The following is a 27,812-nucleotide window of genomic DNA, read 5'->3' as shown; positions in this document are numbered from 1 at the left end:
CGTGGTACTTGTGATAAAGGGTGTTTTCAAGCCCTCTTCTTCACTTAACCTGCCAACTAACATGGGAAACCATTAGCTCAGGCTGCTACAATTAACTCAGGGCTGCTTCTTGAAAGGCTCACACAATTCCCAGCTACTTATCATGCAAACAACCTGGGAGACTCATTTTCCTTGCAAGGCAGTAGGAGGGGTAAATTACTGAGATAAGTAGATTATTGGGGAAAAAGTCACACTCAGAGGCCTTATGAAATGATTAAACCCTGGGAAATTCATCCCCTGAAATCCCTGGCCTCTGATAGTACACATTCATTACTGGCTCCTGGATAATCGACAATGAAGAACCTTCTCTGGAAGCAATACATACCCTGACTCCGCTGAATTTTCATTTAGCTTTCCAAACAGTGAGTTCTTTAGTTTTGTTAGGTGAGATTCACCATATATGAAGCAAATGAAAGGAAAGGGGGATAGGTTATCAGACTTGTAAGATTTTTAAAAATTTCTAAAATAGTAGAGACAGACACTAAAGCCAATGAGATGATTACTCTAGGAGAATACGGTCTCCCTGACCTCCTTGCATTAACTTCATAAACTCCATATCGGTAGAAGTTATTTCATATTCAATTAAGAGCCATGAATAGCCATGTTCACGTCTATTGTGACAAGATACACCTTCCCTGTTGGAAGTATTCCTTCTAGCACACACTAGTCAATAACCAAGTTGACTATTATTAGTCAAGTTGATGAAGAGCCTGAAATGATGTTTCAGAAAAAATTGCCCAGGAAAGTAATGTAAATAAAGGTAACCATGAGCTGGAGGCCAAAAATGAACCCTTATTGTCTGGCAGGGGGGAAAAACGAACCAACCAACAAACCGACCGGGAGCTCTGATAACCAAAATCTAAATAAGAGAACTTGGCAGTGGAGGCTGTTAGCATCGGTACTGACTTTCTGCTCCCAGCAACTGAACTGTGAGCGGCCGGTGTAAACAGGCATGACATTTCCCTTTGAGGAGTACAGCTGCAACCAGAGGCATTCCAAACCAGAGCCGTGCACTCACTCATCTTTACTCCTGGAAACAGTCAAGGAACTATGAACTCTCTCAGTCAAGCTTCCAGTGGAATAACTTAAGAGGAGAAGTATTTCACCCTATTATCAATGAATCGTCATCGACTCCCAGGAATTTAGGTTCCCTCCCACCTGTCTGGAGAGATTCTGCCTGAGCCAGGGTGAGCCAGGAGGGTGACGACCAAGGAGCCCAAGGGGGTTTCTGGGGAAAGAGCAGTGGATGACCAAGCAGTGCCTTTTTTTTTTTTTTTAAGGGAAGATCTGCTTTGTGGAGTGCAATGCAACCTGTCCTTCTGTCTCAACCGGAAACCTTCAGTAAATTCTATAATTTATCAAAGTTCTTGAAGCTGTTATGTGTGTGTGTGTGTGTGTGTGTGTGATGGGTATGTGCTTGTTTAGGGGAGGAGAGTGTAGTATGATGTGCTGGGATTAACTGTGTGTGGGCTGGGGATGGCTGGGAGGGCTGTACCATGGTGATCTGTTCACATGCAATTTACAATAGGGCTACCCCCATTTTTATAGATGGAACACTTGGAGCTTGGAGACGTTAAGTAGCTTGCCCAAGGTGTCTCAATGCTTGAGCTGGCGTTCAAATCTCCGCTGTCTGATTTTGGAACCCAAAGACTAATCCTACTACACTAGACTCATCTTGAAGACAGTAGGGGAAAGAAGTACTAGTTGATATCCCAAATTGCTATACTTCATTTATAAGAGAATGCATCGCTGGTTGTAGCAGAATTGATATTCTGAAAGAAGAGGAGTCAGTAGGGTAGTATAGACAATCCATCACCCTAGCTATTCAACAGCTGCCCCAAACTTTTATCTGCAGTAGTATGACACTAGATTTCACAACAGAATTGAGACTCAAAATACACAGCAAGGAAATAACATGGGAGAGAAAAAGGAGATTTTTTCATTAAAGAAAACCTGGCAGGGGCTTCCCTCGTGGCGCAGTGGTTGAGAGGCCGCCTGCCGATGCAGGGGACATGGGTTTGTGCCCCGGTCTGAGAAGATCCCACATGCCGTGGAGGGGCTGGGCCCGTGAGCCATGGCCGCTGAGCCTGTGCGTCCGGAGCCTGTGCTCCGCAACGGGAGAGGCCACAACAGTGAGAGGCCCGCATACCGCAAAAAAAACAAAAAACCAAAAAAAAACCTGGCAGATATATTAATGGGATGCAGCTTTTAGAAACCACAATTTGTGGTATTAACATTGAGATAGTAATCACGCTTATGGTTAAATAGAAAAAAATGTTCTTGATATCCATGTAAAGATGCACAGATATCTTGGCATCCTTTAAAACAGACTAAGGGAATGCAAACAGAGTATGGTTATTGAGAACATGGACAGTCTGAACCCCAGCTCAACCATTTACTAGCTGTGTGGCCTTGGGTGAATCACTTAACCTTTCTGTGCTTTGGTTTCTTCATCTCTAAAATGTGGACATTAAATGTCCCCATCTCCTTGGACTGTTGTGTGGATTCAATGAGTTAATATATTAAAGTGCTTGGAACAGGGCCTGGAACATGGTAGGCACTTTCTAAGCACTGACTGATATGGTATTCTTGTTAATAAATATGCATTGGGGAGCCTATACCAGCTGGGCACATTTTCAAGGTTATCGTAAGAGACAATCAACATACAGGCAGGTCCAAAGGGAGAGAAACTGCGCACTGGTAAGAGTGTAGTCGAAATGAATACCCGTTGGCTTGAGGCTTCCAGGGAAAGGAAGCCTCCCCTCTCTTGTCAGGACAGAGAGGGTTGGTGAGACTGAAGGTCGCTCTGGGGTTAGAGGGCAGGTCTGAATGGAGTGGGAAAGTGGGATAAGAGGAGGCTGGAGTCAGACAGAGGAACTTTTAGAGGTGAGCAGCTCCAGATATGTGGACTCTGGGCTGTAGCCATGGAGATGGAGAAAGCATGAAGCTAGAATGTTGGATGGATCACCAAGGCAGAGTCTTTGATCCCCTCTCAGGATGGTAGGAAGCAGAGTGCGTGGGAACTGAGAATCGAGCGTCCAAATCCTCAAGGAAAAAGGGTGGGTGACTGGAAAGTCCAAGCACATCACATCAGTGGGGTTTCAGCTGTTGATGACAACATCCCCTCAAGCTAGGTGAGGCAAAGGGGGATTTTTTAAAAAAGGGTCCTGGGGAGCTTAGCAAACCTTCAGCACAACCAGAACCAACAGAGCCAAGCACACAAGGGGACAGCTGGGGACCACTGCGCAGTGGCCTGCCACGTGACACGCAGGACAACAGGAACTGGTGCTACAACCTTGGCTGAGCTCCCCGTCAACGGCCACACGCTCCCAACCCCTGCGCCCACCAGAAGACCTGGTCTCCCTGTGCTTTGCTGACACCTCACGGTGGTCACTGCTATCGCCACGTCTTCTAAGGTGGAAGCCAGGCCACGTGTGGAATCTCTGAGAAATGTACCTTTTAACTTTCCAACCTCTGTAATTCAGGGAGGAAAGTTAGGAGGGGCTGAAGTGGGTGGTGAGGACGCCCATCCAAACTATGTGTTGGAGGTGGCAGGGAGGAGGCTGGAAAGGAGAGGCTGACCCGACTTGGCGTGGACCTCCTGGGTGGAACAACAGGAGGGCGGGGGCAGGAGGGCTGTATTTTTATGGTTCTGAGACATGAAGCTGGTGGAAGAATAAAGACCCTCAACTGAACAAGGTGTGGTCAGAGGAAATCTATGCTTCAATTAAGAAGCAATGTTCTAGGGAAGGGATATTACTTCATGATGACATTTTACGAGCATCTTTGAAATTCTGGCTCCAGTCGAGATGAATTTCTCCTTGTACCCTGGACTCAACTGAGTAATTCCCTCTCCTCCCCTTCATCTCCATTGTCTAAACCTGTTGTCTTTCAATGAGCCATTTTTCAATGAGCCTGTTTTAATTTCCTTTACATGCCCATGTGCAGGAAGTAACCTCTCTAGCTTTTACTTTAAATTCCTGTGACATTTTACCTGTATTCCTCTTATACCATTTACCTCATTTCGCTGTGTATTAAAGAGTTAACTTAGATATGTGTCTTATCTCCTCTACTGAACTATTTAGATCCATGTCCCAGCTCTCCTTGAGGCAGGGTACGCATCTGATGAACTTCTAGTACAGTTCCTTACACTCTAAAAATCTTTGATGAATGAAGAATGAATGAGCTATCACATGCCCTTCGGTGTACCATTTGATGACTCCCAATTTCTATGAGGAAAAGGATTGCCGGGTTTGATCCTGGCAAGCCTTTGAGGTTCATTTTGACAAAAATGCAAAATGTCTAAAGATGCCCATAATTCTGGGTCTTGCCCTACCTAAACTATGGGCTTCCCACTAGACTATGAGATTGGGAATATATCTTTTACATCTTTACATACCCCATAACCCCTACTGTGGTACACACTCAAAGAATGCTTGCTGACCTAAGTCCCAGATGTGGATGGGCCCTGAACTTTATCTTACTTGGGATGTCTTCCTACTAAGATCTCTGTATGATATATTTGGGCAGATGAACAGCAATAACAGATATCAGATCGGATTTACTCTGGAGGAGACACTGTTTAAGAGGAGAGGTGTAAGGGAGGCACAGCTCCACCACAATGAGGAGAAATGGAGAGGAGCCACTGGTGAAAGAGAGCTTTCCACAAATTTCTGGATGACAGAAGACAAATGCGGAAGGGCTAACTACTCAAACTGAGGGGGAAGCAGTGGCTTAGAAGACACGAGGAGGCGGCAGAACTGAAGAGGGTGCCAACCTGCTAAGCACAACTCCCGGGAGGCTCCAGGCAGAGAAACAGCAAGCAAGAGAGTGAGAAATGGAACTGAAGACAGGACCCACTGAAGATCTTTATACGGACCCTCCCACTTACCACCAGCAGCCAAGTGTTTTCACCTACGTAAAAAAGTGGAGTGTTTTCTCGAAAGAAATCAAGCCAACGCTCTCTGGGGCACCAGAGCTGCTAGTGTGGGTGCTGCTGTCCCAGAGTAGAGTTCTCTGCTTTTTGGCAAGCCAAAATGTGGCATTGTGGGGGGTTGGGGGGTCCCCAGCAACCTGGCTATGAGGTCTATCAGTCAACCAGATCCATCCATTTACAGAGAGCTTCCCAGCAGCCTTTCTACTTCCAGATTCATACAAACTCACCCCAAGACTAATCAAGCATTTAAACAAAGCCCACAGCATGACAAAGGAAGCACAGATAAACAGAAAAACTGACCCGAGAGGATACAGAGATAATTCTGATAAAAGAAGAGAACTTAAAAATGAAACACAACATGATGAAAGACTCTAGTTAGTATTCTTGAAGAGATTTGGGGAAAATATTGCGCCCATAAAAACAAGAACAGAATCCAACGAAAAAGGAACAATCAAGAAAGAGCTTTTACAAATTAAAAGACCCATAACCAGATGCACTGTCCTGTTAGCAACAGTAAAAGACAGACCCTAAAAGCTTCCAGAGTAATAAACACTATGTCAATGACAAGATAAATAAAAGCAGGTCATAAACAAAGGAACAAGAACAGACTGGGTGGGCTTCTCATCACCAACAGTGGGCATTACTAGATGTTAAAGTAAATTCTCAAGGAATTTAGAATTTAGAATTCTACACCCAGACAAGCTACCATTTGAGCATGAAGATGGAATAAAGCATTTTTACATGTGAGAATTTGTAAGGCATACCATTTTTGCACCTTTTCTTAGAAAGTTGAGGACGTTGTTCAGCAAAACGAGGGCTAAAATTTTCGAGAGCGAGAGATCAGAGAAACAGTATAAGAACACAGGATAACAGCAAATAGAAATACCATGATGACAAACACTGCAAAAAGCCCAGAAAAAAAACAAAACAAAAATAACTTAGCTTAGATCAAAGCAGAAAGGGGGTCTAGAAGGAAAACCTCCAGGAAAAACAACAAACAAAAAGCGAACAACAAACCGAAAGATAAATAAACAAAAACCTTGAGAGATTATCTGGTGAATTTTCCATCGTGGAAATTAGTATTGTGAGGCATTTTAAAGAGATGTTGACATACTGGGAAGAATTATCCGCAAGTGCATTGAAAAGTGAACAAAAAAGGGAAATTACCAATTATCTGGGAAATCAAAAAGTTATATATAAAACAGAAAACAGAGCAGTGGCATACCACTGTATGCCAGTAAACACTACTTACAGAGTCATAATCCTATCCAGATTGGGACAGGAAGCCTGAGGGCTTGAGGATGTAGGTTTCCAGGAAAAAAGGGAGATTAGGTTTAGAAAAACTTCAAGACAAATAAAGGGAAAGAATGTAAGGAAAAAAGAAAAGGCAATTAGAAACTCCAGGAAATATGAAGGGCAGTATTAATTTTGTTTGGGGCAGGTAAGAAGAAATTTAGAATAAGCAATTAAAACAGGAAGTTTGTGGGCTTTTAGAAGAATGGATTCAAAAGATATCAGGGGTATGGTGAAAAAGACAGGCTTCTTCTCCTGACAAGAAAAAAGAAAAAACAATCAGAAGAATTACAAAACTAACCAGAAAAAAAAATCTGAAAAAAATTTTTAGCAAGCCAAAATGTGGCATGGTTTTAAAGCAATGATGGAATGTCAGAAAAAAGAAGAGACTTGAACTTTCTCCTTTGACTAACACATGGATTTTGAGTTAGGAATTACAGAGATGGAAATATAATCAACTACAGTGCACTTCTTGGTTTTTCAGTGTACAGTATTCATACAGATATAATAATCTGAAAGCTATTTACTGGCTTTTAACTTAGAAACAACCTAAAATCATAGTTTAGAAATCTTAATTGTAGTCAAAATGGAATGTAAATTATCAACACCTGACAGAAGTGAAGGGCCATGAGATGAGGAGAGGTCGAAAAAAGGTGAGGCAGACATACTGTCTAGGATCAATGGAACTGGAAATGGAGATGTAAGTACATTACTGAAAGTTACAATAGTAATACACAGAGGAATTAAAACAGTGATATTAGAAACAGAGAGGTGCGTATAGAGCGAGTGAAACCCTATGTATCAGATCAGGAAATCAATAGGTAACGTTTGAAGTTTAGAAATAAAAAATGGTGTGTACCAATACATCATTTAGTAATATGCAAGTAATCACCTGAAGAAGGACAAGCAAAAACGGTTCTTGGGATCAGGACAGGAGATAAGAATGGACGAATCAGGACACTGTTTTTTTGTTTTGTTTTTTAACTGTGTACATGCACTGTTTAATTCTTTTAAAGTAATTATTTACTCTGGAACCTGAATATTTTGGCTCATGGCCGCTAAGAAATTAACCTTTGACATGTACTACTGGATACACTTAATTCTACTCCTTTCTGTCTGGGTATCCAGACATTGGCTAGCAGTACACAAGTCCTGGGCAGTGGAGGGCGGGGGGAACAGAACACAGATGGCATCCCACAGGGCATGATGTAAAGGAGGTAGGAAGTATAAACTGTGGATTACTGGTCATCTTAGGGAATTTCGAGTCATTACAAAGAGGAAGATCTCCCCCAGGCTTACTGCCGGAATAACCCTGGGTCTTACCAGACTTCCAATGCTCCCGCTGGACAGAATAAGTAAAATGTCTTATATTTCCCTTTTGAAAGCACTAGGAACAGCTCGAGGATTTGCACAGCAGAATGAAAGAGGAGCTGTCACGGAGTTCCTTAGGACTCACAGCTTGAAAGGAAAGAGGAGGCCCACAGGGGGCCTTCGGACCATGCCCAGCAGGGGAGACTGAGCGAGCACTTCCACAGCCCAGGGGGTGGGACCATAGCTCTTAAAGCCACAGATCTCCTCTGTAGGCACAGAGACCCTCACAGCAGGAATCCATTCACACCAGTCACCCTTGGAGACTGCTATTTGTGCTAAAGAAATTTATCCCACTCCATTGTATGTTTCTTGTCCAGAGCTCTCTTGGATCCCTTGTTTACGGCCTTCGCCCCATATTGTGAGCGGAGGAATGGACGGGCCATTTGAGAGGGCAGGGACGGCTAATGATGGGTCTGTTAGCTCTGCAGTCAGTCTTTCCTTTGTGAACCAAACGCAATTTGGGTGCATTTGCTTTAAAAAAAAAAAAAAAAAAAAAAGCAAAACCCCATTTGAGGTTGAAGAAATGTTAGTTGTGTTCCATTCCTTTTACTGGGGGGGGAAAACCACTGGAAGAAACTTAAAACTTTATGCTATTTATTTATAATCCATCCTTCTGGTTCGTTGAAATACACATCCAATTATCTCAGGTATAGGTGCAAATGCCGCAGCTGCAGGGCCTTAAGATTGGGAGGATCTTAAAAAATTGTGGGCCTTTTCATCACTAGAGAGATGCTAATTTTTATCTCGTGGAAAGTAAGGGGAAGCCCCTTCTGAAATGTTTTCTTTTGAGGCAGAACTTAAACATATGCTACCGCTTTCATGAATCCTGTGAGCCAAATCCTTATAAATCCTTTGAGTTGACAGATCAATTATTCCTTCTAACAGCTAATGAACTAATAATCCTTGGAAATTTCTCCTTCCCTGGGTTTAAAATAGAAAAAAAAAATCCTTTAAGAGGAAAAAAAAATCAATTAAAGACTACATAGCAATAAAAAACAAATTCATAATAGCTTTTTAAAGAGAGCTATATTTTGTTTGAGAGCTATGATCTTTAAATTAAAAACACGTCAAATAATCTTGTATTTTTATAAACATGATAAATATTCTTTAAAAAAAAAAAAAAAGCCTTGATCTCACATTGTGTCCAGGGAAGGGAACTGAGAAAGGGGTAGAAAAAAACAGAAAAGGAGGAAGAGACAGTGGAAGAGACAGCAATAAGCACAGTGGGATAGACCCTGCTCTGTAGAAGGCACCGCGGCAGGCTCTCCAGGAACCAGGAGGGGAAAGGACACACACACAGCGCTGGAGAGAAAGGGAGAAGGCGGAGGAAGCTGGAAGAGACCGTGTTCATCAGGGCTGTGAACACAGGAAGCCTGCACCGAGTATTTTACGGACAGACGGGGCACTGAGGCGGTACCGGTAGGAGCTAGCAGGTAGTACAGGCTGGGCATTCAAGGTGTTGGACCCAAGGGGGACACTGAGGGCCAGAGCAGGTGGCAGGATGGGAGAGGGAAGAGTGGGAGGGCACGTGGGCCCTGGAGGGGGCGCTGATCCCAAGAATGAGATGTCTGCTGGGCAAGCAGGGCAGAGAGGCATCAGCCCTACCTTGTGAAAGAAGGTCAAAGATTTTCAGAGACGAGGAAACTGAAGCCGTGGGAAGCTGAGTAAATGACTTGCTCGAGGTCCTATGGCATCTCTCTCTCTCTCTCTCTCTCTCTCTCTCTCTCACACACACACACTCTCACACACACACACACACAGATGTACTTGTATGTAAAAGAAAGCCTGGGTGTGTTTGTTTTAACTAAGGAACTGGTGCACAGTGGTGGTCTGGCTACTGGCTGGTGGGCACTGCTCTCCTTTCCTTCCTTCCTTCCTTCCTTCCTTCCTTCCTTCCTATAATGCAGTTCTTGAAAGTGAAAAACCAAATTTTATTTTACGTTGAGTTAGTGGTCTTTTTTCCACATTAACAATTCTGGAGACGATGCCCCAAGGGCATATATTCCAGGGAATGCCACACAGCTCTCCACTTGGTAAGCTCCTGGTACACAGCGTGACACGGTATAGAGAAAGGGGAGCTTAAGAGTCAGAAGACCTGGGTTGGAAACACAGCTCCACTGTTATCCAGCCCCATCTGCTCTAACTGGAAAATGGGGGAAATCATAATCACACCTCAAGTCGTGGGTAGGAAATAAAATGAAATAACACTGACTAATCAGAATCCATTTACAAAACCTTAACAAGGGCCCCAAGACCCAACCGTGGACCCATGGCCCTGTTCACGTAAAGCCACCTGAGCAGTGACACAGGGCCCCATGCTTAGAAGGGCCCCCATGCTGTCTCCATCTTGAGATTCTTAATAATCTCTGAACAAGGGGCCCTGCATTTTCATTTCTCACTGGACCCCACAAATTACACAGCTTGTCTTGGATAAAGCTCCGTGGATCAATGAGAGGAGTCCAGGAGAAGACGTCCATCTTTGGCAAATAACTCCCAGTGGAGCTGGAAGTCTGTAGTGGATACAAGTTAGTTTCTCAGCTGCTCAGCATGTGAACCCTTCTTTTTTGTTCTTTAAAAAACAACAACAAACAAACAAACAAAAAAACAAGGGACGAATTCTTAGCTATAGGAGTCTTGGTAGGAGGCGAGGCCAGAAGGGCCGAACGTTGGCATTGCCCTGCCTGAGGGCACCAGTGCACAGCCAGGCTCATTTTGGTAGCGGTGGCAGCAACATCGATACTCCAGGGACACCAGAGACAGCCCTCGCAGCTACAGCCTCTGCTGACCAGCACCAGCTGGGCTAGCTAACGGGGAGCCGTCCAGCAGTTGCGGCAATGAGGTCTTCTACTAGATGGTTCTGTGGTGGGATTGTGGTGATGGTTCCAGCCACTTGTGCTTTCTCCCCATGTTCTAGCCTGATTTTTCAGCCGTCTCCATGATTGAGCTTTCAGACTACTCAATACCCTTTTTAAATAAATTCCTTGTGCACTTCAGTCACCAGAGATGGTTTCCGTTGCTCATGACCAAGAGCTTTTTCTGTTGTAAAGCTGGACTCCGTCATGGAGTCTACCCCGCTGCCCCCTCAGCTGACAGAGCAAATGAGTCCTGTGTCCCAAGGCAAAGCCTGTGGGAACACGTGCCCCTGGTGGTGACAGGAGTGCTGGGGCCTGCCCACATGGAAGGGACCTTGTAGGTCATGTGGTCCACACTCCTTCTGCAAGCAGGGGTCCTTTCAGAATGATTCAGAGTCAAAATAAGATGCAAATAAAGATGCTCCTGATAACCAGAGGGTATGCTAAGCAGGAAGCCTCTATCATGGGGTGACAAACCTTGAGACTGGCCACCTCCCCTACCTTTCCAGGTCAGTGGTCCTCTTGGGGCTTGCTAGGATATCCCTAACTGTCGTCAAATTGTCAGGGACGGAGTTCAGGGAAATTCCATATCACTCATGGCCAGAAGATGAAATGTCATTCATTCAGAGTATGTAATTAAGATGGCAGCTGAGTTCCTAATGGAGTTCTGGAGCACGATGGGCCTAAAGTGCTCTGGGATTCTGAACACCAAGGACCACATTCGAAAGACCCCATACAAACATGACGGCCGCAGAAAAACACAGAAGCGTTGAACATGGTGATGCTGCTTCCGGCATGCGAGTCAAGGATGCTCCGGGACACTTTTCCCCCGCGTTTACAGGTGTGTTCTATCAATGGCAACAATATTCTACATTCTGCCAAGGGTTGGGAGAGGAGGCGTAAAGAAAGCTCTAACAAGCTTATTTCCCAACACTTGACCTGAACTCCTGGCTGCAACAAAATCACGTGATTGCTGGCACTACAGCTCTATTTCTACAGTGCCACTTGGCTGGGTGATTTTCCAGTCACTGGGTGAGTGACACTGGTTCCAGGACAGGGCCATTAGTCTGAGACAGCAGAAAGGCCCAGTTATGAGGAGCCTCACTAGAAAGCCCGAGATGCAGCCCACCCAGCTCTGTGTGAACAGCAGGCATGGGAGGAGGGGGCAGAGGGGCTGCAGTGAGAGAGATGTGGGGAAGATGCAGAGCCACTTCGAGGCCCATCAGACCACTCAGGTCATCACAAAGTGGGTGTCGGGGCAGGACACCTAATGCCAGAGTCATGAGGAGGGTCCCTCCCATCACAGCCAAGCAAGTGGCAACTGGACAGAATTGGCCGAAGGCTGCCAGCTGTCACAGATCAGGAGAGGCGGAGATGGATGAATAAGGCGGTTACCAGGCATTTGGGAGAGAAGAGACGGGCTCTCATCAAGTCGATAAGGTGCGGGACAGCGAGGGGGACAGAGGGTCCAGGCAGACGAGGGCCAGGGCTGGGGTTACTGGGAGCAGCAAAGCCCCAGCGGTGCCCGCTCCTGCCACAGAGGGCGCAGCCGGCCACGTTCCAGAGGAAGGTGAAGGTCTGCAGGGCCCTGCTCAGAGGGAAGACGAGGGTGGAGGTGCAGGTACCCTGGGAGGTCCCGACAGCTTCAAAGGGAAAGGGAGGAGACGGGCAGGGAGAGAGAAACAGGAGGGAGAGCCACTCGGCAGGCTTTCCAGGGCGAGGGAAGTACTCATACCCGGGGCTTTATTTGAATTGATCGCCTCTTATTAGTGTCCTTTGAAATGCGAATTAGTTGATTAACCACTGCTCACAGCTTCCCACTGTTCTTTATCCTCCAGCACTCAGTAACTTTGTTCTAAATAGGGTCGGCCACAGTAGCCCACCAGGGGGAAATTATTCTCAAGGTTACGAGAACAGCGACCAGGCCGACTTTCTTCCCGGGGCTGGGTGGAAGCAAGCCGGGGAGAGGTGGTGCCCGAAGCCGGGCTCTCGCCAGTCCGGGTTTGCAGACCCAGCGCTCGTTCCCAGGACGCCGTCTGCCTCCCGCGTTCGCCCTCCAGCCCGTCATCGGGGCTCCAGCCACCTGTCTGCTCACGAGATTCGCCCTGTAAGAGGCTCGTTTGGTCCAGGTCCCCAAGGGATGCCAGCGCACTGCACTCACAGGGCAACAAGGGATGGCCTCTGGCAGAGCCCCGTCCCCACTCGCTCCAGCCTCCAGTTTGGCAACACGACACAAAGGCGGCGTGGCGTGTATACACTTTCCAGGCTGAGCCCCTATTCAGAGGGGGCTGCAGCTTGCGCGTAATGGGCCCCCTGCAGACAAAGCCAGCAAGTTTCTTAATTAAGCCCAAGTGAAAGACAGATCCCGCTCACATCTTCAGAGAACCTTCCTTCGGAACTTCAAAAACACCCTGCGCTGCCTATCAGATCAGGGCGCGAATAACTGGAGAACCATTTTTTCCTCTCTTTAAATATAGAAAGCCGAGCCTCCGGAGCCCGCTCTCTGGCCCCTCTCACTTTTCCCTGCAATTTTAGACAGGCCTCTGGTTTATAAGACAGGAAACAAAGGGACTTCTTGTGTGGAGGAGAAGCCCTCCGAGGGTCTGCATTTCATTCGGCCTTCCCCCAAGCACTGCTGTCTAAAGAGCCCCTTTAGCTGGTTTCGTCTCATTAACATTTCCATGAGGTATCAAAGGACGAGCTGCAAAAACCAGCCCCGGTACGGACAGCAGGGAGGACGAGTCCGTGGATCGAGGGATACTAAAAAATTAATTATTAGCTCACTGCCTTTGCAAAATTGTGATTTTCACAGCCCTCCCCACTCCCCACTTTCTAGCCTAGCCTCAGCGACCCTCTCTCAGACAGACTTTTCTGTTTTCTGGGCTGTGCTGTGATAATGTTCTTTGCAAACAGCAACCAATTATTGGGCAGCAGTTAAGTCACCGGGAGTAGGAATGGCTCTAATTTTTTCCCCCTGGTAGCAGCTGCCCGGGGTGGGTAAGTAAGGTGGCCGCAATAATGCAGCTGGGATGAATGCCTAATGCAGCACTGAGGCTGGGTGTCCTGCGGGGAAAATGAGGCTCAGAAATAAAAGTGCGTTTTTGTGGCAAGAAGCTAATCAATGAGTTAGCTGTTCCCAAAACTGCTCGCTCCACTCCGCATTTGCATCCCGGACGCTGTTGTCCCCAACGAGTCCCGTGCACCTGACTAGCTTGTAAAAATGTCACCTTGCCGTTAAAGTGCTAAACACGCCCTGTGTTTCCTCTCCTGTTTTCCTCTCCACGCCTGTTTTCTTCTCCCTACACCGCCCCCCCTCCCCCCACCCCTTGCCTTTTTCCTTCTGCAATTCTTTGCTCTCTCATTAGAAATGCCCGGCAACGTCTGGCAGACAAAGACACTACAAACAAAGTGTATGGCAAGGGGGAAAAAAAAAAATTAAAGAGGAAAAAAAGTGCAGAGGAATTCTTCATTCACTGATCTCTCGAATACATTAATATCTGAAACTGTTGGCACAGCCTGAAATACTTGGGCAGCTAACAATGCGAGCAAGGATTCGAAGTCTGGGATCTTCAAATAAACCCCAGCGCTGTCATGGCCACCAGGAAGGAGAATAATGGCCATATTAGCTGACCTTCATTTTGTTGTTGCTTCAGAACCTGACTGCTGGACCTCTGTTTGCTTGTTACTAGGATTTCTTGGCTGAAAAATTTTAGCATTTCCCAGGCAATACAAGAGCCAGTTTATTAGGTAAATAAACCAGGCCTTAAGCAGTCTTTTCTGCTTCATAATGGGAACAGGGTGAATTGGAATACGGGTTGGGCTAGAGTCAGGGAGAATGCGACTCAGAGATCGCATCATTTTTCCTTCATCCAAAGCACCAATGGACGATGAGGACCGATTTTACACGTCGTCAATTCAAGGCGCTGCTAGCTTGGGTTAACTTAACCAGCATCATCCACGAAGGCAGGAGGACAAGGCTCACAAAAGGGAAGAACAAAAATAGCTTTCTTCTGCTAGCGATCTATTATAGATCTTCAGTGACATTCCACTTGCTCACGTTGACGAGGAACTGAAGGCAATTTGATGACACATTCAAACGGAGCTAATGGTACTGGATTTCATTCACCTGCCATAATTACCTAAACGCACTTGTGGTATCCAAACCACTCTCTGGTGACAATCTTAGTGATGCTAATAAAATCAGTAATGCAGAGCTGGATCCTTTTTCAGAGACTTTAGATTCAGAGGGACTTCTGGCTGTCTAGACTATCACAAATGGTAGTTATTGCATTTATGTGTCTGTTGACTGTTTACTGTCTCTCGTCCCCCCACCCCCACCCACTACAAATGCAACATAAGCTCCCGGAGGAAAGGACTACCGTCCTATCCTATCTCACCCAGCAGAGCACCCAGAGTCCAAGACTCTTGCCGAACGAGGTGATATTATTTTTTGTCTGCCTTTGGGAAAATACACCATATCTTTAAAAGCTTTCAGCTGCCACTCCCCGAAGGAATGAGATGCAAAACTTCCTCAAGGGCAGTATTTCTCCACTGAGAATGAATATAAGAGTTTCTTTTCCTGTGGTTCCCAAATTCCAAATCAAAATGTATCTTATAATACATACAAGTGCATGATAATATATAATAATATAAGTACTAGAAATCTTTACTCTTGCTTAAAGCAGGAGGTCATGTAAAAAGATAATACACACAGTTTTTCAAAAAGTTATACAGTCATCAGAGTTGTTTTGGAAACTATGTCAAGACAGGGAAATTTTTCAGACTCTGGGAAGTGAAAAGCAAGTTACGTGGTATGTAAAATATAATCCCAGATGGGTTAAAAAAGTAATACATGGGGCTTCCCTGGTGGTGCAGTGGTTGAGAGTCCGCCTGCCGAAGCAGGGGATGCGGGTTCGTGCCCCGGTCCGGGAGGATCCCACATGCCGCGGAGTGGCTGGGCCCGTGAGCCATGGCCGCTGAGCCTGTGCGTCCGCAGCCTGTGCTCTGCAACGGGAGAGGCCACAGCAGTGAGAGGCCCGTGTACCGCAAAAAAAAAAAAAAAAAAAAAAAAAAAAGAAAAAGTAATACATGTAGACATATTACATGTATGCACAGAAAAATGACTGGAAAGATATACCCAAAATGTTAATAGTGATGGTTTGTAGGTGGTGGGTTTTTATTTTGTTTAGTGTTCTCTATTTTACCATTTTGCTACAGTAAATCTATTAAAGTTAAAATCAGAAAAAAACCTTCAATAAGCATTTTTTAAAAGGAAATATATCAGTAAATGAGCTAAATCTGCCTGAAGAGTTTTGATAAATAAGTTATAAATTAATATAGCAGGCACGCAATTGGTGTGTCTTAACACACACCCACACACCCACATACACACTCCCTAGATGTACATGCCTGGAGCTATACAAAAACATTGTGTGTGTGGGTGTGTGTGTGTTGTGTGTGTGTTGGGCGAGGGGCTGTGGTTATTTATTTATTTTTGAGTTTGAGACAAAATTGCTATAGGAGTCTGGAAGAACTTCTCTCTCAGCTGGAAGCAACCTGGTGTCACATTTCTGGGTTTTAAAAGAGATTATATTCAAGGATGCTCAATTACTTTGAATAGGTGTGACATTCCAGGGTGATGGGTATTCATACCTGTCGACAGCTGTGCATTAGCATTTCAAAACCCTTCTAACTTCTTCAGTAGGATTCAGCACCTTGCAGAAAAGCAAAGGCTGAGTGCAAACCAAGGTGAAAACCCTTTTCTGTTAGGGAGTGGTAACCAAAAGGGATGTTAAAGACCCAGCTGCCAAAAAAAGACAGTCCTACAAGTCCCACACTTCCACGTCAGGAAGTAGGAAGAACACTGCTTTAAATGTCTAATTGGGCACTTAGAGGGGCAGGGACCATATCCGGTGCAAAGAGCGTGAGGGCGAAATGGGACATTTGATAATATTTGCTCATCAAGGTTTTTCCCCTTCAGCATCACTTGTTTGTTCATTTCCACTCATTCCTACAACGGGAGGCAGGGAGATGAATCCAGAACGATGAAATGTCTATTTCAAACCAGGCAGCCCCCCCCTGCCATCCTTCTTTCATTCAATAAATATTAGGTTGGCCAAAAACTTCGGTTCGGGTTTTTTTCTGTAACATCTTGCAAAAACCCAAACGAACTTTTGGGCCAACCCAATACTTACGAAGGGCCCACCATGCCACGCACTGTGCTGAATGATGGTTTTCCTTCTATACTGTAGATTCTCTGAGTCCAGGGACCAGGTCCGTTTTGTATCTTGGGTACCTTGCACAGTGTAGAGTACAGAACAGATGCCCCTTCCTGAAAGAACGGACAGACGAAAGAACAAACAACACAACCCCTGCTCTCTCAGGCAGCTAAGTGTCCGGAGGAGGGACACAGTGGGTACGAGATTGAGGACGAGCACGCGGTGGGTGTCCATCATAACCCAGACCTGGGGAGTCAGGGAAGACTTTCTAGTCGCACGGGTTCTCAACTTGAACAATAGAACCCCCTGGAAAACTTGAAAATCCCAATGTTCTATATTCCAGAGCAATTAAATCAGAATTTATAGGGAAGGCGAACCCAGGCACTGGGAGTTTTTAAACTCTCCAGATGATTCTGATGTGTAGCTGAGTCAGGAACTGCTGTTCTAGACCCATCCTGCTCAGTGCGTGGTCCTTGGAGAAGCAGCGTCCACATCTCCTGGGAGTGAGTTAGACATGCAGAATCTTGAGCCCTTCTCCATACCCACGGAGTCAGAATCTGCATTTTTCAGGAGATCCCCAGGGGCTACGTATGAGCTGCTCTGGAGGACGACGTGCCATCAACACTGAATGCTGAAGGCCTAACAAGCTAGCAAAGGGGAATGAGGAAGAGGAAGGAGCAAGTATTCTGTGGGGGAGACAGTGCGCACGCGTGTGTGTGTGTGTGTGTGTGTGTGTGTGCACGCGCACGTGTGCTTGGGGCGGGAGCACGGTGGTTGAAGGCCTGGGACCAGATCTGCTAGGCTACGAAATCATGCTCTGGAGTCTGGACTTTATCCTGAAGGCCCAGGTGCCACTGAAGGGTCATAAGCTGGGGAGAGACTTGATCAGATTCCCCTGAAGACCCACGGCTCTCCCCGCCTCAGTGCTCCAGCCATTCTACTCCCTTAGCCTGAAGTTCCTTACTCACTGCAAATCATCAGAATCCCACCCATCTTTTCTGCACTAACCCAAATGCCTTCCAGGCACCGAGGCTGAAAATGAGCTCTCTCCACCCTCACCTTCTACCGCACCACGGATGGACCGCCATTTGGCCCTTATCACAGCTGCTGTTTCTGCAGTTCTATTTTGTCTACTGTCTTATCTCTTCCACTGTACTTGTAGACCAAAGCATTTCAAAGAACAGTTCCCAAGGACCACCTATTTCAGGACATCGGAGGTGAGAATCGGAGTATAAGACTACGGTCTCCTTGAGATCCGGGGCCATCTCAGGAATCCTAGCACCTGACTGCACCTCTGCGTACAACCTTGGCATGCTGTGAGTCAGGAGGATGAGTAAACGAAGCGTCTTCACTTCCCCTGTCTGCTGGTTCACGATTAAACAACAAACCAAGAAAACTTACCGGAACTTAATTAAATACAGTAGAGAAGTACCCCTTCATTCCTGATTTGTACTCATTCTATTGGTCAGTGCTCAGAAGGGCTTTTTCCCCAAGAGCCAGGAGTGTGTCTGCGTTCTCTCATCATGGATCTAAGAGACAAGACTGGAATCAAAGTTCCCCACAGAGGTGACATAAGGAGTTTACGAGAGATTATGTATCTTTGGGAGCACTGTGGAAACTTCTTCCTATTACTGTTAACTTTTTAAATTGGGCATTTAGGAATTAAGAAACACTAATCACATTCTCTCTTGTACTACTGTGGTTGTAACGTTTCTTTATCACTCCCACTAGACTTTAAGCAACTTGCAGGCGGGACTATGGCCGATACATCTCGGGATCCTCCCTGTAGCTCAGCATCACTGAAGGGACTCAATAAAAACGTGACAGATGGATGACAGATGACTATGTCACAGGAGCCCAAATGCAAGAAATCATGGTTCATTTGGAATCTGCACCTGTGTGGGAATTCTCTGAACACCTGCCGGGGCCGGCTACTCCTGTTTTCTCAGCCTATGAATCGGGGCAGCTGCTTCATCCCTGCCTGTGACCTTCCCTCATTCATCTAACCTAGAAGGGGCTGTGATTTTCCCCAGCATAGCGACACTCTCGACACAGAATAACGCCACTCAACAGACCTGGCTCCTTCAAGGTCGATCTGGAAAAATTCCATTTAAAACTCTGTTGCACTGGAATATTTTCATAAAATGAACATAACCAGGAGCTCTGACAGGCGTCGCGTCGCGTTAATTGACAGAGACGTTATGTTACTAAATTCATCTGTAAAAGGAAAGGGTGAAACCACTGTCACATTTTTCTCCTATCATTTAAATCCCAAGTTCAGTGGATGAACAGTCAATACTTTTACAGATCCCAATTACTACTTTCCCAGAAAATCTCCTTTACAGATCCCAAAGCCATCCTGAAAGGCAGAGATGTCAACTCCATTTTGTATTTGTACACAGAATGGATTACTGTTTCATAACCATTTTGCACGTGAAATAGTCTTTAAATTGTCATTTTAAGGGATTATGTTCCCCTGGGTAGGCACCACCTTTAAAGCGTGACGTGAAAAATGTTAATTAAGCAATTTCACATGGAAAATTGGGGCTTCTGGCTTTCCTTAAAAAAAAATCAAGGTGGGCCCACCTGGCTACCTCACAGTCTCGGCCTGCGCCAAGCCCTCTGAGAGAGCCCTCCCAGCCCAGGCTTGCTCCTTTCTGCAGAGGCCTGATCCCGCTGCCGCATGGTGACCACACACAGGAACGGATGGCCCCTTCCCCAAAGAGACTTATGTTCACAAATTGAAGAGTAAAAATACATGCGTGGGGACTTCCCTGGTAGCACAGTGGTTAAGCATCCACCTGCCAACGCAGGGGACATGGGTTCGAACCCTGGTCCGGGAAGATCCCACGTGCCGTGGAGCAACTAAGCCCGTGCACCACAACTACTGAGCCCATGCGCTCTAGAGCCCACGAGCCACAACTACTGAGTCCACGCACCTAGAGCCCATGCTCTCAACAAGAGAAGCCACCGCAACGAGAAACCCGCGCACCGCAACCAAGAGTAGACCCCGCTCACCGCGACTAGAGAAAGCCCGCGCACAGCAACGAAGACCCAACGCAGCCCAAAAACAAACAAACAAAACAAAACATGCGTGCCCTAAAGGGGAAATAGAGTATTGGCTATAATCAGACCCAAGTCTTAAGTGGAGCTGGAGGAAGATGCTTGGAAGGAGGACAGCAGCGAGGGAAGGCCACCAGTGCGAGTGCCCAGAGGCAGAAACCGACAAGCGAGGCCTAGAGAAGGGGAGGTAACTGGTTTGGCTGGAGTGGATGGTTCCCAAGGGGAACAGGATGAAGGCGCAGACGACACGAAGGGCAGACAAACTGCGGAGGGCCCGAGGTCCAGGGCCGAGGACAGCGTGCTATGTTCTTGGGGCAGGCTGGGGCTCTGGAAGGTTTCCTACCAAGGGCCTGGCAAAAACGAGAGCGGTGTTTCAGAGTGATCAAATGGGTGGCTGAGTTTAAGCCGCATAGGAGAGAGGTGAGAGCAGAGGCGGGGATGCTGGGGGCCCTACGCAAGAAGGTACCGCGGCAGCAGCTCGGCCTGCAGGCGAGCAGTGATGGTGAGAACGCAGAAGGGGGCGACCGAGCACGTGAGAAAGGCCGTGGCCTGCGGAGCAGATGGCCCGGGAGGAAGTGGAAGGGCTCAAATAGGAAAGCGACTGTCCACCTGAGCCGCTGAGGAGCAGTGGTGCCGAACACAAGTACTGGAGAGAGGTCGGCTCTTTGTTTTGGTGTCAAGTGTATCTAAGTGTGTGTGTGGTGTGTGTTGTAGGTGGTGGGTACGAGGTCGTAAATTATGAGCGTGGTCTGAGACATGTGAAGTGCCAGGAAATGACAGGGCCGTCGAGAGGCGGGGAGAGGCTTGGATAAGGGGGTCACACGCCGGAGGCACGCAGTGGCGAGGACCACTGCGACCGAGGGGCAGAGGTAATTTCTGAGAAAGGAGAACAGAGGTCTGAGGACGATCTCCACCGCGGATCGTGTACTGTTTCTGCTCCATTTCGAGGAACACTGGAGATTCACTTCTTCCATATGCTGCCTTACAAACCAAATCAAACTGCTGGAGACTCCAAACCACTCTAGGTTTTTAACCGAGCCTCTGGCATGATGGATGGGGCTCAGTTTACCCAGAGACGGTAAAATCAGATGAAAGGGGTTAATGACAGCTGTGCTCTCTACCGCTGGGTGCAAAACAGCTACCATGAGGCCGTGATGAAGCTGTGACTATTTAAACAGCCAAGTTGATCACTGTAACTGGTTTTTTCTCTTGGTGTGTGCGTGGGGGGGAATTCCACACATTTTAAGCCATATTCCTGCTTCTCAAAGCCCCTCATATAAAGAACCCCAAAGTGAAAGATGCCAAAAATAATCCTAGACCTTAAAGAGGCCCTGATTTATCATTTTACAACTGGTTCCCATGCACCACCCCCCTTTCCATGCCCTTTCCACATTTTCAGAACTTAACTATACATTCTGCCATCAGATCAGGAGAGACAGGCCTGGTGGTGATGGATGTCAGACCAGGGGTGGGAAGAGCAAAGTGTGGTCCCCAACTGGGAACAGATAAGCACACACACTGCAGATTCTCACTCACCCAGCGACTGACCCTCCCTCCCTCTCCATCTGCCAACTCCAGGCCTCTCTACCAACTTGTAGCTCTGCTCACTCCTGTGTTGGGGGAACAATGCTTCCACTCCTGTTTCATCTTGGTTTGGGTTCTTTTTTGAACAATATCACAATCAATGCTATCTAATTAAAAAATGAAGTGAATGTTCACTTGGGTTCCCTTAACGTTTAAAAAAAATTTTTTTTTTTTCAGGAGCAGATAAACATACATGAGCAACAAATGATGAGGCCCAACACAAGAACTGATCAGTGCCACAATGAAATAACTTATACAATGTAAAAATAACAACTAAAAGCAACGTTAGCCTACTTGTTCATGCCCAGGGATTTGTGCTGCACAGCTATAGGGCTAGGGCTCTCCCTTGCACTTCTGTGTAGGTTTCACCTTTAAGCAAAGGGTGTGTTTCCCACTTGACTGGGGGAATGGTGGAGCAGGAGTCTGGATGACGAGGTTCCAGGTAAAACGCGATGTCGGACAGTCTGTCTTCGATACCAAACTTCTTCCTTTCTGTACTCTGTTCCCACCATCTGGTCCTCCTCTGCCTAGCACCAGGCACCCTGAGACCCCAACGTGTTGTCCCTGGCCTGCTAAGGTCTGTAGTGTCCCACCGCATCCAGGCCTGCCCACTCCACCCACCCTCCCCCACCCAGGGTACAAAATTATTTCTCCATCAAAGTGCTAATTTCCCTAAAATGGGTAACTTCTGGCGATTTTTTTAAAAAATCAAATCATGTTATTCTGAAAGGTGAGCAACTCTTTGATCTCCCCTCCCCGCCACCATCATATCCAGCCTTTGCACCTGATAGTACTAGTAACCTGTGGACTTAAATCACTGGCCATAACTCAGCAGCCAGGGAGCCAAGTCTGGTCTGCAGTTACGCTTTGACCTGGGCAGAGGTTTTAAAATTGGCAAATTTCACATAAAATCAGTTTCTATTTTTCTTTAAAAAAAAGAGAGAGAGAGAGAGAGAGAGAGAAGGTGGCAGCTGACCTGGGCACCCATCCAGCGGCAGCAAGTTGCAGGGGCTGAAGGGCAAGCACGCTGTCCAGACGGGCACATGTGCTCCAGCACATGGTGGTACCTGTCACTCCCAACTGTTACATAACCTGGACTGCAGCTCTCATTTTCTTTACCTGTCTGGAGTTTGGATTTGTGACATGTGGGCTTCATGGCATTCTAAATGATGGCACAACTAATGAAAGGATTTCACGGAAAGTGAGAAGATTTTGAGGTCCATCTTTCCTAGTTTCTGCTACAGACTTGGCCATCTGCAATGCCTCATCTAAACATCCATATTTTTTACATTTATAATTGATTCAGGGAATCTAAAAACAACGGTTGGTTCCTCCACTACTAAAACAAAGAAAAGGAATCACGGTCAGGAACTGGATTCCAAAGGGGTGCACAGGAGGCTTTCCAAACGGGATCTCTCTACTTGGCCTTTCAATACCACTCTTTCCTACGCCTCATCTCTCATCTCTTAAATTGCCTTTCTTTTGCCTCTCCTTTTACTCTGCCCTCCCCATCTCTCCCCCCTTCCCCCCTCCCCTCCCCCTCCCTCACCTCGACTCGAGCCCGCATTGCCACAGGAGCACACACCTTCCCGCAGTCTGCCCATCCATCCTACTGAACCTCAACCTCAGCACTCTGGTATGTCGTGGAAAATGAAGAGCTTATGAGAAGCACCACAGGAAGAAAAAGTCTAGCAAGCTCTGAACACAAACCACTAACACTAGCTGTGCTTGGTTGCTGTTCTTTGCAAAACTCAAAAGCTTTATCACACACTCACTGGGGGCCTTCTAGCTGATGCGGGTCTAAGGGTGGATTTCACATGCCTCCAAATCCAGAATTTTAGGAAAAGAAAACAAACTCAGAAACCAGGAGGCCAGGAAGTAAACAGGCTCCCCCAGAGCTTCTAAACTTGCTGACTGGCAATAGTGACACCATAGGAACGGCCTGAGTTGGACCCAATGTTCTGGCTGACAAGGAGGAATGTCCTCAGAAAGAAATGCCTCTCCTCGTGAGCAGCTTCAAAAGTTAAATGTGCGTGCTTGTCATCATTGATGGATTGGTTTTTTGGTTTGGTTGCTCTCTTCTTTCTTTCTTTTTTTTAAATTACTTTTTACTTTTAATAATAATTTTTTAATTTTAATAACTTTATTTTATTTTTTCTTTCTTTCTTTTCCCTCCCTTTTCTTCTGAGCCATGTGGCTGACAGGGTTGTGGTGCTCCAGCCAGGTGTCAGGCCTGAGCCTCTGAGGTGGGAGAGCTGAGTTCAGGACTTTGGTCCACTAGAGACCTACCAGCCCCACATAATATCAAACGGTGAAAGGTCTCCCAGAGATCTCCATCTCAACACTATGACCCAGCTCCACTCAACGACGAGCAAGCTCCAGTGCTGGACACTCCATGCCAAACAACTAGCAAGACAGGAACACAAGCCCACCCATTAGCAGAGAGGCTGCCTAAAATCATAACAAGGTCACAGACACCCCAAAACACACCACCGGATGTGGTCTTGCCCACCAGAAAGACAAGATCCAGCCTCATCCACCAGAGCACAGGCACCAGTCCCCTTCACCAGGAAGCCTACACAACCCACTGAACCAACCTTAGCCACTGGGGGCAGACACCAAAAACAATGGGAACTATGAACCTGCAGCCTGCGAAAAGGAGACCCCAAACACAGTAAGTTAAGCAAAATGAGAGGACAGAGAAACACACAGCAGATGAAGGTAAAAACCCACCAGACCAAACAAATGAAGAGGAAACAGGCAGTCTACCTGAAAAAGAATTCAGAGTAATGATAGTAAAGATGATCCAAAATCTTGGAAATAGAATGCAGAAAATACAAGAAATGTTTAACAAGGACCTAGAAGAACTAAAGAGGAAACAAGCAATGATGAACAACACAATAAATGAAATTCAAAATACTCTAGAAGGGATCAATAGCAGAGTAACTGAGACAGAAGAACGGATAAGTGACCTGGAAGATAAAATAGTGGAAATAACTACTGCAGAGCAGAATAAAGAAAAATAAATGAAAAGAACTGAGGACAGTCTCAGAGACCTCTGGGACAACATTAAACGCACCAACATTCAAATTATAGGGATTCCAGAAGAAGAAGAGAAAAAAAAAAGGGACTGAGAAAATATCTGAAGAAATTATAGTTGAAAACTTCCCTAATATGGGAAAGGAAATAGTCAATCAAGTCCAGGAAGTGCAGAGAGTCCCATACAGGATAAATCCAAGGAGAAACATGCCAAGACACATATTAATCAAACTATCAAAAATTAAATACAAAGAAAAAATATTAAAAGCAGCAAGGTAAAAGCAACAAATAACATACAAGGGAATGCCCATAAGGTTAACAGCTGATCTTTCAGCAGAAACTCTACAAGCCAGAAGGGAGTGGCAGGACACATTTAAAGTGATGAAAGGGAAAAACCTACAACCAAGATTACTCTACCCAGCAAGGATCTCACTCAGATTCTATGGAGAAATTCAAACCTTTACAGACAAGCAAAAGCTAAGAGAATTCAGCAGCACCAAAGCAGCTTTACAACTGATGCTAAAGGAACTTCTCTAGGCAGGAGACACAAGAAAAGGAAAAGACCTACAATAACAAACCCAAAACAAGTAAGAAAATGGTAACAGGAACATACATATCAATAATTACCTTAAATGTAAAGGATCAAATGCTTCAACCAAAAGACACAGACTGGCTGAATAGATACAAAAACAAGACCCGTATATATGCTGTCTACAAGAGACCCACTTCAGACCTAGGGACACACACAGACTGAAAGTGAGGGGATGGAAAAAGATATTCCATGCAAACAGCAATGAAAAGAAAGCTGGAGTAGCAATTCTCATATCAGACAAAATAGACCTTAAAATAAAGACTATTATAAGAGACAAAGAAGGACACTACATAATGATCATGGGATCAATCCAAAAAGAAGATATAACAATTCTAAATATTTATGCACCCAACATGGGAGCACCTCAACACATAAGGCAAATGCTAACAGCCATAAAAGGGGAAATTGACAGCAACACATTCATAGTAGGGGACCTTAACACCCCACTTTCCCCAATGGACAGATCATCCAAAATGAAAACAAATAAGGAAACACAAGCTTTAAATGATACACTAAACAAGATGGACTTAATTGATATTTATAGGACATTCCATCCAAAAACAACAGAATACACTTTCTTCTCAAGTGCTCATGGAACATTCTCCAGGACAGATCGTATCTTGGGTCACAAATCAAGCCTTGGTAAATTTAAGAAAATTGAAATCGTATCAAATATCTTTTCCGACCACAACGCTATGAGACTAGGTATCAATTACAGGGAAAAAAATCTGTAAAAAATACAAACACATGGAGGCTAAACAATACACTACTAAATAACCAAGAGATCACTGAAGAAATCAAAGAGGAAATCAAAATATACCTAGAAACAAATGACAATGAAATCACGACAACCCAAAACCTATGGGATGCAGCAAAAGCAGTTTTAAAGAGGGAAGTTTATGGCAATAGGATCCTACCTAAGAAACAAGAAACATCTCAAATAAACAACCTAACCTTACACCTAAAGCAATTAGAGAAAGAAGAACAAAAAGACCCCAAATTTAGCAGAGGGAAAGAAATCATAAAGATCAGATCAGAAATACATGAAAAAGAAATAAAGGAAATGATAGCAAAGATCAATAACTAAAAGCCAGTTCTTTGAGAAGATAAAATTGATAAACCATTAGCCAGACTCATCAAGAAAAAACAGGGAGAAGACTCAAATCAACAGAATTAGAAGTGAAAAAGGAGAAGTAACAACTGACACTGCAGAAATACAAAGGATGATGAGAGATTACTCCAAGCAACCCTATGCCAATAAAATGGACAACCTAGAAGAAATAAACAAATTCTTAGAAAAGCACAACCTTCCAAGACTGAACCAGGAAGAAATAGAAAACATAAACAGACCAATCACAAGCACTGAAATTGAAACTGTGATTAAAAATCTTCCATGAAACAAAAGCCCAGGACCAGATGGCTTCACAGGTGAATTATACCAAACATTCAGAGAAGAGCTAACATCTATCCTTCTCAAACTCTTCCAAAATATAGCAGAGGGAGGAACCTCCCAAACTCATTCTACAAGGCCACCATCACCCTGATACCAAAACCACACAAAGATGTCACAAAAAAATGAAAACTACAGGCCAATATCACTGAGGAACATAGCTGCAAAATCCTCAACAAAATACTAGCAAACAGAATCCAACAACACATTAAAAGGATCATACACCATGATCAAGTGGGGTTTAACCCAGGAATGCAAGGATTCTTCAGTACACGCAAATCAATCAATGTGATACACCATGTTAACAAACTGAAGGAGAAAAACCATATGATCATCTCAATAGATGCAGAAAAAGCTTTCAACAAAATTCAACACCCATTTATGATAAAAACTCTCCAGAAAGTGGACATAGAGGGAACTTACCTCAACATAATAAAGGCCACATATGACAAACCCACAGCCAACATCATTCTTAATGGTGAAAAACTGAAACCATTTCTACTAAGATCAGGAACAAGACAAGGTTGCCCGCTCTCACCACTATTACTCAACACAGTTTTGGAAGTTTTAGCCACAGCAATTAGATACGAAAAAGAAATAAAAGGAATCCAAATCAGAAAGGAAGTAGAACTGTCACTGTTTGCAGATGACATGATACTATACATAGAGAATCCTAAAGATGCTACCAGAAAACTACTAGAGCTAATCAATGAATTTGGTAAAGTAACAGGATACAAAATTAATGCACAGAAATCTCTGGCATTCCTATACAGTGATGATAAAAAATCTGAAAGAGAAATTAAGGAAACACTCCCACTAACCACTGCAACAAAAAGAATAAAATACCTAGGAATAAACCTACGTAAGGAGACAAAAGACCTGTATGCAGAAAACTCTAAGACACTGATGAAATAAATTAATGATGATACAAACAGATAGAGAGATATACCATGTTCTTGGACTGGAAGAATCAACATTGTGAAAATGACTCTACTACCCAAAGCCATCTACAGACTCAATGCAATCCCTATCAAACTACCAATGGCATTTTTCACAGAACTAGAACAAAATATTTCACAATTTGTATGGAAACACAGAAGACCCCGAAGAGCCAAAGCAATCTTGAGAAAGAAAAACGGCGCTGGAGGAATCAGACTCCCTGGCTTCAGACTATACTACAAAGCTACAGTAATCAAGACAGTATGGTACTGGCATAAAAATAGAGATACAGATCAATGGAACAGGATAGAAAGCACAGAGATAAACCCACGCACATATGGTCATCTTATCTTGGATAAAGGAGGTAAGAATATACAATGGAGAAAAGACAGCCTCTTCAATAAGTGGTGCTGGGAAAACTGGACAGCTACATGTA

General features: G+C 45.2%; 1 protein-coding gene across 4 annotated transcripts in view; it reads right to left on the bottom strand.

Moving 5' to 3' along the window:
* The window catches only part of STX8 (syntaxin 8), a 241,123-nt gene that overhangs the window by 47,646 nt on the left and 165,665 nt on the right, over positions 1 to 27,812 (bottom strand). For 2 of the 4 annotated variants that reach the window (XM_089900354.1, XM_089900355.1), the window contains one exon: positions 13,821 to 18,926. The exons of the other annotated variants lie outside the window; for them this stretch is intronic. In XM_089900354.1, coding sequence (XP_089756480.1) covers positions 18,847 to 18,926 — 80 coding nt within the window. In that variant the 3' untranslated portion in view covers positions 13,821 to 18,846. Of the gene's footprint in view, positions 1 to 13,820; positions 18,927 to 27,812 lie in introns of those variants that run through there. 4 annotated transcript variants of the gene reach the window in all.

The sequence above is a fragment of the Delphinapterus leucas genome, chromosome 19, assembly GCF_059928025.1.
Source record: "Delphinapterus leucas isolate spDelLeu-1000000601 "Yukka" chromosome 19, BTC_Dleu_Yukka2, whole genome shotgun sequence".
Lineage (NCBI taxonomy): Eukaryota > Metazoa > Chordata > Mammalia > Artiodactyla > Monodontidae > Delphinapterus > Delphinapterus leucas.
The sequence above is the reverse complement of the archived record's forward strand: the minus strand, read 5'-3'. Positions and strand labels throughout refer to the sequence as shown.